The sequence below is a fragment of the Hesperophylax consimilis genome, chromosome 28 (genome assembly GCF_061612785.1).
Source record: "Hesperophylax consimilis isolate HC1 chromosome 28, BYU_Hcon_1.0, whole genome shotgun sequence".
NCBI classification, from domain to species: domain Eukaryota; kingdom Metazoa; phylum Arthropoda; class Insecta; order Trichoptera; family Limnephilidae; genus Hesperophylax; species Hesperophylax consimilis.
In genome coordinates this window covers 5,004,811-5,020,896 of record NC_142863.1, presented here as the reverse complement: position 1 = coordinate 5,020,896, position 16,086 = coordinate 5,004,811, and the positions used below count along the sequence as shown (strand labels likewise).

Below are 16,086 nucleotides of genomic sequence, written 5' to 3'. Positions count from 1 at the left end.
AACGGACTGCAATCTTTAGAGCACAGGCGTCAGGTAGGTATGCTGTCCTTGTTCTATCGGTATTACAATGGAAGATGCTCTGAGGAACTAGCGTCATTGATCCCTTCGGCACCGGTGCGTAGTCGGGATACACGCCAAACGCGCGCCCAACATTTGTACACGGTTGACATTTGTCACATGAGAACGGGTCGCTTCTACGATTCGTTCTTAAGTTCAACAGCTCAGCTGTGGAACGAACTGCCGGCCTCTGTGTTTCCTCCCTCTTACAACATGGGACTCTTCAAGACCCATGTTCACTCCTTATTCTCCACAAAAAGACCCTCCACACAGCATCCCCAAAGATGACATAGGCCCTGAGGGAAATTATTTTCTTCAGGGCCTCCTGTGTGGAGTTAATATAAAAAAAAAAATTCATTCCGGGAAACAAAAGAGTATGTATGAATGTGAATGAGGCAAGGAGTGTGTGGTGTGACCGAGTTGTTTGGCGGTCCGTCCTCTCTGCCTCCCCCTGCTGAGAAACGCCGTGATGGTTAGTTAGTTAGTTCAGCAGATTACTGCATATATATTTGAATAGAATCTGTTTATATTTTGATAATTTTATTAACCTTTATAACATCAATACCATTTTTGAAAATGTCGCGCACTTACGCGCAAGGAATTTATATTGTTTAAATAAGATGTTGACTTTTCGACCTATTTTATTTATTGACTGCAGATTAAGTGTTATCTCAAAGTATATAGAAAATATTTATTATTGGTAAAATGTTCCTATCCGTGCATAGCTATGAAGTGCTCTAAATTAACAAAGATAAATTGCCTAACATTGCCTATTTATTGCCGAACATTTTTTGTCTTAGCCGTGAACAGTCTTGCAGGGCAAGGTGTTGGCTGTCAATATTTTTACATCCTGCCGAAATTACCGTAATGTTTAACCCCTCTGGCTAATTTGTTCGGTTTAGCGAACAAACTGCTATTTTGTTGTCAATTTGTTCGCTTTTGGGAGCAGCTCATATAGAAATCGTCGTGTCGTCTCCCTAACTGTTATATTGAGAAATATGATCTAAACCAGAGGTTCCCAAACATTTTTGCCCCGTAGACCACTTGCAAAATAATTTTTTTTCCGTAGACCTCCTGCCTGCCGAATATTGAATTTTCCTAAAACTATTAACGTCCCATGTGATAATCAATTCTCTTTTTCGTAAGAAGATTCCCTTCCCTTGCCTGCCCTATAACCGGGTGGCGGCATAGTTCCTCTGTCTTTACATTGTGTAGACAGGGGCGCCCTTGTGAGGTATTACACCAAATGAAAATGGAGCAGGATAAGCAACGGGAATTTCTTTCTGTAGCTGGCCCTACAGAACTGCCCCTTAAGTTCTTTGTTAGCGCTTATTCCGGTCAGTTCTTCTTGTCACATGATATCCGATTCTTCAACATTCCACTTCCACAGTAAAAATGTCCTCAAACTTAGTTTTGAAGTCTGTGTGAAGTACCTTTAAATGTTGAACGTCATTATTATCCTGGACGTTTTTCAAAAACAAGTTGGGAATCTAGGAAAATACACGACTTCCAATGTGCAATGTTTTGCTTTAATATATTAATACTGACGAGAAAAGAAACGTATAATTTTATTTATATACCTCAATAAACTTTTCGAAATATCACATAAGTAATTTCTCAGTCGATTATTAGTATTACATAAACTGTATTATTTGTGTTAGGTGTATTGTGTCATTTACGGAACTCCCAAATATTGAGTTGAGATAAATGGGGGTCCGCTTGTATGTACCCCCATATGATTCTCGTTGACCCCTAATTTTTTTTCTCGCTGATATAGACCCCCAGGAAGCCGATATCGACCCCTGGGGGTCCATATAGACCACTTTGGGAACCTCTGATCTAAACGAAAGAGAAAACACGACACTCTAGATTCAAATCTAGAAGTTAGCTATAGTATAGTAAAAATGTACATCTCTGTGAAACTAAGGACGGGTTGTTTCGGAGAATTTGAACAATTCATCAAATTTCAACGTTCATTTTCGGGGTCTGTGAAAGTCCTATGCAAGTTCTGTTAATATAATATCATTATAGGTTATTGGCTTGACAGAACTGAAATAAAAACAGAACTTGAAAAATCTTTCCCATAACTGGAAAATGAACGTTGAAATTTGATGAATTATTCGAATTCTCCGAAACAACCCGTCCTAAATGTTCCGACCGCAAATTTATGAAACTTTTTGATTTTTTATTAATTATTTTAATATGAAATGACAAAAAATGAGGTGATAGTAATGTATATAATACATTTCTCTAAATAATGTGTATTTTTTATTGTTATCAGTAATTTTAGTTCAATGTTTGGATTTTTAAAACTTTGTTTGAATTTAAAATATTAATATTTCAAAAAATTATATGTTCATTTTTGACAATTAAATTTGTAAGCTTTTTTCATCACCTTTCTAAAACAGTTTTTAGTTTTCGGATTCGTTTAGAAATATTCCGTTTATTTAGATTTTATTGCTAAGCGGAAATACACACAAATTCTCCGACCTTCTGACAAATGTAATGATCAATATGTCAGAGGCCTGAGGGGTTAAGATAAATTCATAACGCCAAAAGACTTAAACTTGAAATTATTAATACCTACCGCAACTCCGGGCAGTTGGTACTTTTGTGCGGTAATTTTATTTATTTTATGTTAAAGAAACAAACAGTACATTGGTTACAGTGATGAAACAATTTACAGATGTTAAATATTTCAAGGTGGGTACCTACGATATGTTTCCCTGTAATGTCTCATATGAGTCGTCTAATTTCTATACCCGCTATATCAACTTTCATTGATTTGGAGAAAACCGCAAAAAACTGTCACATCTCTAGCGTACATAAGTAATTGCATTACCATTTTTTATATAATGAATTGGAGTAATAACATTTCGAAAAGCATTTATTTTTCTATATATGTCTAGCAATAATTAAGTAATTTCGATAAATAAAATGGATAAAGCCACAGACATATGAATATATAGACTAGAAATTAAAGGTGAGGGGTAAAATCAACTGTTGAAGAACGAAGGGGGTAAAGCTGACTGTGATTCGTCAATAAATCAATCTGACAGTATATAGGCATCTCGCATTATAATATCACCATTTAGTTCTTAAAAGTAAAATCTGCTTTTGAATGAATAGACATTTTTACATGGGAGCGCAAATTACTCGCCACGTTATGAACAAATTTGCGAAGTCCAAATTCGGCAAAAAAAAATTTCTTCTATTTTCAGAGTCGAATATTTTGTTTACGTATTTAGTTAAGACACTTTTATAAGTGTTCATAATTTACTTCCCAGTAACAACGATGCGCACACTTGAGAATTGCTACATTCGACCAATGTTGGCTCGATGTGATAGTATATGTTTCTACAACTGATTCATATTATACGATGTGAATAAGCTTAAAATGATGCTTACATATGGAATGTAATACGACAATTGGGTTTATTCTCTTTTTCACATCTATTTTTACAAGTTTTCATATCACAAGCCACATTTTGCCGTGTTATTTCATAAAATGCCTCGACCATAGCTCGACGCTAGTTCGAACAAGAATGATGACGTCACATTCTCAAGATTCACGGGAAGCCATACGCGAGCCCAGCCGGCTCCAATGGAACCGGTATGGGGAGTGGGGAATAATACGCTTTTAATCACTTAGTGCAGGTCTACTAATATTCATATGTCTATGGATAAAGCGGATTTTGATACTCACTTCGTGATAAAGAGGCTTTTGAAAGTCAACTGAGCCGACATGGCTGGTTTAGAAACACACGCGTAGATCATTTTGACACACGAGCGCGGCGTCAGAGTGGCGGCCATATTGTATTTTGGCAAAATAACCGCTTGTGATTGGTTGAATCCGATATAGCGCGTTTTGATAGTAACTTTCTGTATGATATAGCGGATTTGGTTTCTCACTCGCAGTTTTAACATGGTTTTTGGTCGTGATAAGGAGGGTTTTGAAACTCAATTTTAGGCTCCTCTGGTTGCTCGCAAAAACGTGAACAAGATGTCATACTCAGATCATTTTGTCAAAAAATCGGATATAGCGGGTATAGAAATTATAGGATTCATATGTGGTATGTATATTCAGTAATTACTGGGTGAAGTGTGTAGTTTATAGAGGTGTGTGTGTATGTGAAAGTTTGTGTGTGTATATGTATGCGCATTGAACAGTTTATAATATTATTGACATGATGCCATTTTTAAATTTGAGCAGTGAATCTGAGAACATGTCGATGTTTAGACAAATATTATCGAATGTGTGAAAAGCATGGTTGATTGTGGAATTAGAAGCTGCATTTGTTTTGTAATTAAGCGTGTGGAATAGCGCTGGATGTCATATACGTCTCAAAGGTATTTTAAAATTAATTAGGTACAGAAGTTTGGTACAGTCGATGTTATTGTTTAAAATTCTATGTATAAATGTTAAATCAGCTACAACTTGCATTTGACGCAAAGTTAGAAATGTACATTCAAAGTTATTGTTGAATATTTGATAAATTTGTTTTGAATACGTTTTATGCTATCGATGTACAGTTTATATTGTGGATTCCAAATTGGCGAAGCATATTCCAGTGTACTTTTGACTAATGCAAAATATAACATTGCGGTTGTACGCGGATTACTGCGGACAAAAAGGTAGTTGACTGATGACTGGCCTACAGGCACTGAACAAACAGTTTCAAGATGTGTGATCTATACCGTTTGTATCACAATTTAATGTCAATTTACTTAAGACCTTTTGACTCGTAGGTCCCAGGCAGACCAATGAAATCTGTTTTAAGGAAGAATTTCGTATTTGTTCAATTTCACCAGAACTAAAGAAAAATTGAGCTTATCGTAAGCACTTGGACACGCCCACAACAAATTTCTATCGGTTTATATCTTTAGTGTTTGTTAATAATAATATTTTGATGATTTTTATAGCGTCGTTTTTGTGCAAAATCACCTCAGGGGCGCTGTACAAATATATAATACATCTTCAATGATTTATGTTATTACTAACTATATATATATATATATATTTTTTTTTTAAAAGAAAGACAAACATTCCCAGGTTACGAATAACCCAACAATGTTTGAAAATCTCCTACTACCACCACAGAAAGCCGAAAATGTTGCTTGTGTTGTGATGGAGGACTTAGCCAGCCGAGGAATCGAACACGCGACGCTCGGGTGAGACCCAAGCGCTATGCCCACTCAACCACTGACCGGTCAAAATATATATTTATATTATTTACAGTACCATACTTACCTGGTAGGTCACTTGAGATTAACACTTAATTAACATTAACTAATTGTTTATTAGCGAAATTTAGATACAGGATTTAGGACATCATTGGAAAATTGGTTATAATTTAACATTCTCTCAGGAATGGTATATTTAATTTAAGCGTATGACAGCTTAAAAAGGTAAATTTTTAGTTTAGACCTGAATTCTGTTGGACTTGTTATGTATCTTAGTTCCGGAGGGAGTTTATTCCAAGCCTTCGGCCCAGATACTCCGAAAGCGCGATCATAAAACATAGTATTTGGCTTGCGCTTAGGTTCTATCAGTCTGCCTCTTTTGTCTTTGCTTTTTAGAAAAATGCGCAACGAGTACTGACGACGTGGTGATTCAGCTGGGTCATTGCACCCTCATAAATACAGGGTGTATCAGTACAAACCCGAAAGATTTTATCCACTGATTTATGAGCGTTTTTGGAGTAAAAAAAAAATTCCATCATATTTCGCCACTGGGTACAACCTAGCGCATCATATGATACATACTTCGTTGTGTTCCAGAAGCACCGTACATACGAGACAGATTACTTATCACATTATCTGTTATGACGTGTAGCGTTACGATCAAAGATATTAGAAGAACGAGATGTGCTATGCGCAGTTCGTACTGAGTGGAATTGTTTTGCCGAGTGTCGCCGGTTTTGTTCACCAATACTACTGCACACCTTCGCTTACGCTAAGGCATCGCTAAGGTATCCGCACTAATACATAGAACAGATTTCTGTGCGTACACGTCCCGATACCGTTCAAAGTACCCTAATTAGGTAGTACTCCGCCTACGGTCCGGCGGCCAACATAGCATATCTCGTTCTTCTAATATCTTTGGTTACGATCAATATATGTTTAGGAACAACTTTTTCTTTTTAACTTATTTTGAAGGTAATACTAATAAATCTAAATGAATAATAAACAGTACAAGTAAATACAAATCGGAACTTTTTATCCGAGACACTATCTAGGTTACAAACCAATTTTATTAGAAACTTTGTTTCCATTTAAAAGGTAGATGTCAAAACTATGGGAAAAATTAGTTGCAAGATGATATTGTTAATTCTGAATTTGAAAATGACGTTTAATAAATAGGTAATATGGTCAAGTTGTCCCGGTAAAACAAAAGATCCTGGGTTCAATTCCTAGTTGTGACTGTCATCTTTTTATTTTTCTGTGTCTTGTTCTGTTTCCTGTTTTTTTTCGTATTTTTTAATATATATTTTTTTTTTTTTTTTTTTTTTTTTATTGAAAAAAAATATCATCAAACAGTAAAAATACGTCTATATTTTTAGCTCCAAATTTTCTCAGGAATCGACGCATCCTGTATATTGCGTAATATAATGATATAGTGGCTGAGTTGACAAATGCATCGGGTTACATCTTCTGCTTATATTGACGGTAGTAGGAGTTTTTCAGACATTGCTATTCGCAACCTGAGAATGTTTGTCTTATTCATTCCTTCCGGCTAATTTGTTAATCTAAACGGTGTTAGAAAGAGAAAACACCACGCTTTATATTCAAATCTAGAAGTTAACCACAGAAGAATTAAAAAGTACACCTCTATGAAACCAAAGATTCTGAACGCAATTTGAAAAAAAAAAATTATGAAACTTCTTGAATTTTTTATGAATTGTTTTTATATGAAACGACAAAAAAGTGAGGTGGCAGTAATTTTTGTAATACATTTGTCTAGTAAAATGCGTGTGTTCTTTTAAAAATATATTTCTTTGTTGTCATTAATTTGAGTTACAAAAAACGTGTGCAATTTTTATTTATTTTATATGTTTGCATTCAAAATAATAATATATAAAAAAAAAGTTTTTTTCTAATAATAATATTTGAAAGCATATTTCATCACCTTTCAAGAACAGTTTTTAGTTTTCGGATACGTTCGGAAATATTCCATTTATTTGGATTTTATGATAAGCGGAAATACTCCGAACTTCTGTCAAAATATGGCCGAGGCTTCTAGAGTTAAAAATGAAATCTTCAAATTCTAACCGTTTTTTTTTTCTGTTCCGCAGGTGTACCGTGCCACCGGTGAAGACTTCCTGGGGGTGGCTGGGGGTGCCACTAACGAGGCAGCAGCCTTCCTGTCACGGGGAGCGCAGGTCATCGTCAGGATGCGCGGTCTGCCCTACGACTGCACTCCCACGCAAGTTGTAAGTTGACACTTTTTAAAAACTACCAAATTAGAAGGCTGCGTGGAGGGTCTTTTAAGGAAGTTAAGGAGAGGAGCTTCTGAGAAGGATAAGTGCAGGTTGGAATCTGGGGGTCAGTGTGTCCAGGAGTGACGGCTGTATGAATCCCAATCTGCAGCTGGTGGGCAGAACCATCCGCCACCAAGACCTGGTAAAACCTCACCCCATGAACCCAAGCATCCCTGGTAAGTCATCAAACCTAGCGAAACACTTGAGGTGACCTACGGTACAAATGTTAGGCACGCATTTGGCGTGTTTTATAACTGTGCACCGGTGCCGAAGGAATGAATCAATGACGCCACAGGGTCTCTGGGGAAAGTTCCATTGAAATTCTGGTAGAACAAGAACAGCATTCCCAGTTGACGTCTGTTTGCTGCTCCAGCTGTTGATGTTTGCTTTCTACTTTCCACTTCCAGCAGCTATTTATATAGTCTTGCAAGTTCTCTCAGTGAGTTTCTATTATCACACTGAGTAATTTCCCGACTACCTGTTTAGCAAAACTAAAAAACTAACCTCCCTTTTGCTCCTTTCCAGTTGGAGTTCTTCTCGACAGGTGCCAACCCTTGCTCAGTGCTGGACGGCGCTGAGGGCGTGCTGTTTGTGAAGCGTGCCGACGGCCGCGCCACCGGAGACGCCTTCGTGCTGTTTGCGCGCGAGGAGGACGCGCCTAAGGCTCTCGCCAAGCACCGCGAACTCATCGGCACCAGATACATCGAACTCTTCCGGTCCACCACTGCGGAGGTGCAGCAGGTAATATACACTTTGTTTTTAAACTTATCAACGAGGACGTCGCATAAGTGTGATACTTCATAGGCTATTCCTGTTTGCGAATGTCATGTAATATATGAACTCCACACACCGGAGACCCTAGTAAAAGATAAATACCTTCCCTCGGGGCGGTGAAAAGGAAGAAGAGGAAGCTCTTGAAAGTAAAAGGGTATGCAATGAGGCGAGAGAGTCCGGCTTGAGAGATCAAAGGGTCTCCTTCAACTGACCTCTCCCGATCTGGCGCCACGCAGTTGTTGGGCAAACACAACCATCAACAACAAGACCTGGACAAATCTCACCCCATGAACCAGGTCACCCCTGCTAAGTCACCCAATGTAGCTTCCCAAGTTATCCAATGAATAATGAATGGTTTCCGATGTTGCAGTACGGAATGTTGCATCCCAAATTGAAATTGATTTTGCCATTTTAGACCTTCCGACTCCTAGGCCCCAGACAGGCCAGTAGTATTAGGTATTCTGTTCAATGATGAGTTTTGGAATCATAGTTGACATTTTCAAACACTTTCGCATAGTTTTATTTTTTGAAAATGACAATTTTTTCAAATTTAAATTAGACTGCATTAACAAAATCCCAATATAAATAATTTTATTTACCCAACATTTTGCAAAAATGTGTATTCCATTTTCGTTTGTATATTGTCTTCAATATTTAAAATATTCAGTGGAATCAGAACTTTTGCTTCTTCAGTTTAAAAGTCAAAGTAAATCATTTCTCTACCTTCCATTCAAATAATCACAACACTTGCTGATAAGCCAAATTATTTATATCTGTATAAGTAATATATTTTTTTTCATTTCATTAACATTTCTTTATGTAATAATGTGTATTTCCTGGTCATAAAACTATTCAATATTAATTTGTTTAGCAAGCGTAAACAGGAATGTGTTGGTGAGTTTCATTATGAATTTTGTCTATATATTTTACTACGGATAGATAGATATGTGTTATACTGTTTTAATTCAGCATAAAATTGTTTAAAATTAAGTTGACAGTGGACAGTTATTATGCTGTATCATTATTAATTTGACTATCTCTGTGACCCAGCTGTTAAGAATTTGAATCATTCTTGCATATATAATTAATTATTACAGGAAATTTTTCAACATCCTCTTTCCAACAAATATATACTCGCAATAGGTAACAAACTAGGCTAACTGTCCGATATATATAGGGTTTTCCAATAAGAGGTGTTATTTTGATATTCAAAGAAACTTTTCCCGTAAAAGATCAATGGTTTCGTTGCTTGTGTGGCACGTAGCGCCGTCTTGTTGAAATTAAACGTTGTCCAGATCAATACCATCCAATTCCGGCCATAAAAAATCATTCATCATCTCTCATAGCGCAATCCATTAACCGTAACTGTTGCTCCAGCCTCATTTTCGAAAAAGTAAGGTCCAATGACTCCGCCGGACCATAAACCACACCAAAAGTCACACGTTGAGGATAGAGAGGCTTTTCAACAATGACTCTTGGGTTTTCCGAGCACCAGATGCGACAATTTTGCTTGTTGACGAAGCCACCGAAGTGGAAATGGGCCTCATCACTCAAGATGATTTGCATTTGATTCACTCAAGTGAATTTTAATAATTTCAATGCGTTGTTGAAGCGTGTATCGTTCCATTTTTATTAATGGCGTAGTTTCTACTTGTCAAATGTCAAAAAATGACAGATTCAAAAGTAACATCTACCGAAATAGCGGGCTATTCAAAATAACACCTCTTATTGGAAAACCCTAATAATAAATAATAATAATTGGATGACTTGTATAGCGCCTTTTTTATCCAAAATCACATCATTATTCACAGATTCGAATGACGGATACTAATCTTTGACTTTATAAATAAATAAATCGTTATTCTATGGATAAGCTATTAAGAGGATAATGAAATACCTAATAACTAATAATTTATAATACATTTGAGACACGTTCCAGAGTAGTGATATCCTAGAAAGTAATTTTACCTGTTGAACACAGGTGTTTTGAAAGAAATCAATAATGGAATCAAAAATCAACTCTAAAGTGTTTCAAGTGCAATCAATTCTGTTAAAAAAATTTATGCACTTTCTCATGGCATACATCTTTAAATTCCACTGCCAGCAGCGCATGAACAGTTTTTCGGCGGGAATTTTTTTTTGGCACTGGTGCACCAACGATTTTCCAGAGGTGACTCATAGATGGCACTAGATAGTAGTTTAAGAGGCTACCCATAGATGGACGTAGCTGTTGATAATGCGAGGATTGAGTCTATAATAAGTAGAATTGCAAACTTAAGGTCGTCAGAGTTCTAAAAGTTTTGTTGACCCTGGCGATTTATTTATAGAGTTGTGAGACAAACCTGGAGTTACTACAAGAGTGAAAGACGACCATTTAGAATGGAAACGTCGGGTTTTAACCGCGTTTGGTAATCAGATCGGAATAGCCAAGCAATTCCCAAATTTCCTCTTCCTCATCTCGTTTGTCTCCCTGCTATCTTCAACCTTACAACATACCCCATGTCGGAGATGCCATAGTCCCACTAACACCAGACGGTTGGGAGCAGTTAAAAAATATCACTAAATTGTCCATCACTAAATATATGTCGATTTACGTTGATTGCTTATCGAACCGTGGGACAACGAGCTTTAGTCAATTCATGTTGCGTGTTATAAATCGATCCGATCATCGCGGGCGGCGTTAGATAAATAGGTAAAGCGACCTCGATCGATAGGAACGTTTCACATAGCCCAAAATGTTACCTAGGATGTGTATAAAAATATTAATTTGTCCCGGGATCTGTTAACGAAAATTTGTTTGTTATTTTATTCCTTAGAGAATTGGATTCTTTTTTTGGATGATCTGTTTATGAATTTAGAAATTATTTGTAAGGTATATCAGTGAATAGTCCTCGATATTACAGCCAACCGTTATTTGAAGATAAGCCTGAACTAAACTAACATTAGGTATCATTATAGCTGAGAACTCGCCATTTTCATGATCGTTATAACCCATTTAGACTGTATATAATATCGTCTGTTAATGTTTCTGTAGGTTTTGAACCGCTCGTTGGATCCAAAGACTTACGAGACCCCTCCGCCGCTGATGGGGGCCCTGCCCCCCGTGCCTTTGCTTCCCCAGCATGTCATCACTTCGGGCACGCTGAAGGACTGCATCCGGCTGCGGGGACTGCCGTACGAGGCCCAGGTGGAGCACATCCTCAAGTTCCTGGACGACTTCGCTAACAATATTGTGTTCCAGGGGGTACACATGGTGTACAATGCTCAGGTGGGGCACTTTGCTTGGACTGGTATTTTAGGACATTGTCACTTTTAGGTAGTAGAGTTTTTGGATAGTGGCATTTTTAGACATCGACACTTTTGGGCAGTGACATTTTTGGACAATGTCACTTTAGGGTAGTGGCATTTTTGGACATCGTCACTTTTGGGTAGTGACATTATTGGGCAATGTCACTTTAGGGTAGTAGCATTTTTGGACAACGTCACTTTAGGGTAGTAGCATTTTTGGACAATGTCACTTTAGGGTAGTGGCATTTTTGGACATCACTTTTGGGTAGTGGCATTTTTGGACAATGTCACTTTTGGATAGTGACACTTTTGGACATCACTTTTGGGTAGTGGCATTTTTGGACAGTGTCACTTTTGGATAGTGACATTTTAGGACAATGTCACTTTAGGGTAGTGGCATTTTTGGACTATGTCACTTTAGGAGAGTGACATTTTTGGTCATCACTTTTGGGTAGTGGCATTTTTCCTACAGCAATGCTTTGGAGTCACATTTTTGAACAGTGACCGATTTGAACTGTTGTGTTTTTTGACATTGCAGTTTATGAGCTATTGGACAAGTAGTGTCAATAATGATAATAATGTAAAACTTGTACAGCGCAGTTTTGTGCTGTTTCATTTCCAGGGCGCTTAATTTAGTATCCAGTGGTAATATTCTTAAAATTACTCGCAACAGTGCTCCTACGATTTGGACAGTCATTTTTGAACTGTAATAATTTTGGACAGTTGCCGATTTGGGCTGTGGTAGTTTTAGATAGTGGCACTTTTCTTTTGTCAAATAAAGTATTGCGAGAGATGTATTTACGACAAAAAAAAACAAATGCAACTTGGTAAAAGTTCACTCCTTTTATGATGGTCTTCTGTATCGTTCCATCACTTTTAATTCTAACTTTATTGTTATGTTCTCTATATGAAGGGCCAGCCCAGCGGGGAAGCCTTCATCCAAATGGACAGCGAGACCAGCGCCTTCATGTCGGCCCAGCAGAAGCACAATCGTTACATGACCTTCGGCAAGAAGCAAAGATACATCGAGGTGAGCAACCAACATGCATCATCCATCCTTACCAATAAATCTCATTCTCAACCCACATTTCCACATTTTTAGGGCAGCGTAGGTGGTAGGTATAACCACTAATCAGTCTATCGATCTGCAGGTGTTCCAGTGCTCTGGTGAAGACATGAACCTCGTCCTGACGGGCGGTATGGCGTCCCCCTCCGCCGGCGGCAAGGCTCTCTCTCCGGGTAGGTCCCCCGGCACTTCTCCACCACCTCCCTCTCTGTCGTCGCCCCCCACTCTCCCCCCGCTACCGGCGGCACTGCCCCCACTCCCCTCCTCGCTGCCCCCGCTGCTGCCTCCCCCGTCCATCCCCTCGTTCCCCCCGCAGCTTCAAGCCCAACTGATGGCGCAGCACGCCTTGATGGCGCGTCAGGGCGCTGCCGAACGCGAAGCGCAATACTTTCAGTACTTGCAATCGCCATATCTCGCGCAACAACAGCAACAAGCAGCGCAACAGCAGCAGTATGCCCAGTTGATAGCGCCGCAATTGCAGCAATACGCGCAGCAGTTTGCGCAGCAGTCAAATCCCACGCAGTATCAACATCTGCAGCCGTTGAAGCAGATGATGCCGCAAGCGCAGTCGCCGTATCTGACTCAGAATCCGTACTTATTGTTTGCGCCGCGTTATCTGCCTCCCCCTCAGGTGCGGCAACCCATGATGCAGGCGCAGGTGGCATCGCAGCCCCCTCCGTACATCTCTCAGGCTCTGGTGGCGGCGGCCAACCACCTCGCGGTCAAACGGTCCTACGAGAGCGCTTTTGCCAACGCTACGGCTTCGGCTAACGAGAGCCACGCGGCTAAGAAACCGTACCCGGGATATGGTCCTATGCCTGTTCCGGGATCGGGATTGCCCAGTTTGGCACATCTTCCCCCGTCGTATCAGCAATATTTCTCTACGCTCTAAATGACGTGATTGATTGAGTCAAATTGATCGATCTAATGAAACCGATTGATTCAAACTGATTTATCTAAACTGATTGATTCAAACTGATTTATCTAAACTGATTGATTCAAACTGATTAAATCAATTCGATTGATTCACATCAATTTATTAAAACTGATTGATTATAAAATTTTGCAGAAAAGCATTTGAAAGACAAAATATTACATAATCATTTAATTCTTTTTTTTGGAAATGGTTGAAATTGTAAATAGAATTAACACATTAGAAGTGATTCATATATCATTCCATTTTTTTTATTTCACAAGATATTTAAGTTTTAAATATAGTTTTTTTTTACAAAGTTATTTTAGATTAAGTGGACTTACACATTTAAATATATTATCAGTTACTTAATGAGTTATTTTTAGTTAATCAAATAATCTTTCCGAATCTTTACTTTAAATAAGTATAGTGTATCTTCACTGTATCGCTAACGCTGTAAAATATGAAATGCTCAAATGAAGATTTTATCGCTTGTTAAGTTTGGTTTGTTTCGCAAACTTTTGAATCTTCTCAAAAAAAATGGACTCAAATGACTAGTGCTCTAAATAGAAAAATAGTTTTTCGCATCTGAAAACATTTCGTCAATTGTTTTCACGCATACTTACATGTTGTTTGGATTCTTATAGAGGAGATTTTTATGGTAAATTTTAACAGGGTTGAATTGTTGTAATAAAGTTCTTATAGACTTTGAATTTGAGTATGTTGTGATGCTGGAGAGAGTGGTAGGAGATGGGCAACAGGCAAGTTTGCCACTCTCTTTTAAACAGTGACTATTATATATATATATATATATAATTTCCTTGTAAAAATTAAATATTATTTGTCCATGAAAAGTTGTTTAGCAAAATAATTTGAATTTATTGTTCACGTTTGAATAAATTAAACAGTTGCGCTGGGAACTCTGCTTTGAAAGAGTTTTAGAAATGTCGGTGTACAATGTTATGCCCATCTTCCACAGGGATACGGAAGTACCGGTAATCGACGATTCATTTATCATCTCTGCTGTCTCCTTGCTGTCATTTTGTAAACTCGTCGCTGACGCTAGTCCCCTAAACCGACCAGCCGATCGAGGTTGTCCCGTCTCACGTCGTCAAGATTTTAAACATGGCTTAAGTTCAATGCTTAGAACAAAACAGTCAACAAAGAATGAAAGGAAATAAATATGACAGTCGCAGCAACTGTATTGTTTTGACGTTTTGAAAACTCAACAATGAATGATGTAGACGCAGGTCACTTGATTTCAGTTGTGACGTATACAGACTGTGCGCGATAAGTAGTTTGCGACTAGAGTACACAACATGAGTATCAGATACTTGTATATCCCTGTGGAATATAGCCTAAGGGTTGTTTAGAAAAGTTAGTTTAAAACATAGGTTGTTTAGAAAAGTTAATTAACATCGTCAGGCTTGTTTACAATGTTAAGGTTGTTCAGAAAAGTCACATCATTCCGTCAGATGGTTGTTTTGAAGGCAGCTAAATCTATCGTACTCGGTTGTGTTTGGTTAACTTTTAGTTTAGGTTAAAATTTGAAAGACAATTAAATTTAATGTTTTAACTCTCCTGCTTTCGTTTTTATAATTAAACAAAATATATTTAAACTGTTTGACTCAAAAAGGTTCCATAAATAATTGGAAGAGTTTTTTTTCTTCGTGTTTTTCTAATTAAAGATAGTGTTTATGATATTAATTAGATATTCTTAATTCTATAGGTTGTTCATTAATTTTTTATCAATTCAAGCTTGCGAGAATTGCAATTATTGCCTGCCGATATGGAATTGTCCTTCCGATGTAGAATTGTCCTGCATATGTAGATTTGTCCCAGAACAATTACATTCCAGAGTGTGACATATATTAAGGATTTTTAAACTTAAACTACACAGGAGAGAGATATAAAATTTCAGTTATATTTTCGTTAGCATTATGTGTTAATAATTTAAGGCAAGCTGATAAATTTGACAATAACAATACATATAAATATTAGGTTTTTAGTCTGAATTTAAGATTAGTGATATTTTATCAACTTTTTTATACAAAATCATTAAGTGATGATATTCTTTTAGAATATGAAATTTTCCAATCAATCTTTACAGGTTGCATTTTTTTAGGTTTTCCTATTAAGTTGTTATTTTCTTTGTTAGTGTTTACGTAAGAAGTTTGTTTGAATAAATGTGGGAGGCTTTGTTACGAATCATGATGAATTTATGACAAAATGTCTTTCTCCGTAAATTTAAAAATCAATTTTGGAAACTAGTGCCTTATCCGAAACATAATACATTAATCAACTTTTAAATTTCATGATAGTTTTGCGTTAAAAATGGACTTAGGCTATTGAAGTCAGATTTTTGTTTTGTACGAATCATCATGCGATGTGTATTTATATGTTGTGATGATATTTCAGTATGTAATATATCAAACAGAAATTTTATGCAAAGTCAATTTACTATATATTACAAACTATTGCTTTGATTTATGATTTAAACACGTTAA

General features: G+C 37.3%; 1 protein-coding gene across 1 annotated transcript in view; it reads left to right on the top strand.

Annotated features, from left to right (window-relative positions):
- Nucleotides 1–16,086, top strand: part of LOC149410066 (RNA-binding protein fusilli-like) — a 138,600-nt gene that overhangs the window by 95,738 nt on the left and 26,776 nt on the right. The window contains exons 10-15 of the mRNA XM_089648932.1: nt 7,353–7,490; nt 8,064–8,279; nt 11,347–11,580; nt 12,514–12,630; nt 12,752–13,536; nt 14,559–14,623. Coding sequence (XP_089505058.1) covers nt 7,353–7,490; nt 8,064–8,279; nt 11,347–11,580; nt 12,514–12,630; nt 12,752–13,536; nt 14,559–14,623 — 1,555 coding nt within the window. The remainder of the gene's footprint in view (nt 1–7,352; nt 7,491–8,063; nt 8,280–11,346; nt 11,581–12,513; nt 12,631–12,751; nt 13,537–14,558; nt 14,624–16,086) is intronic.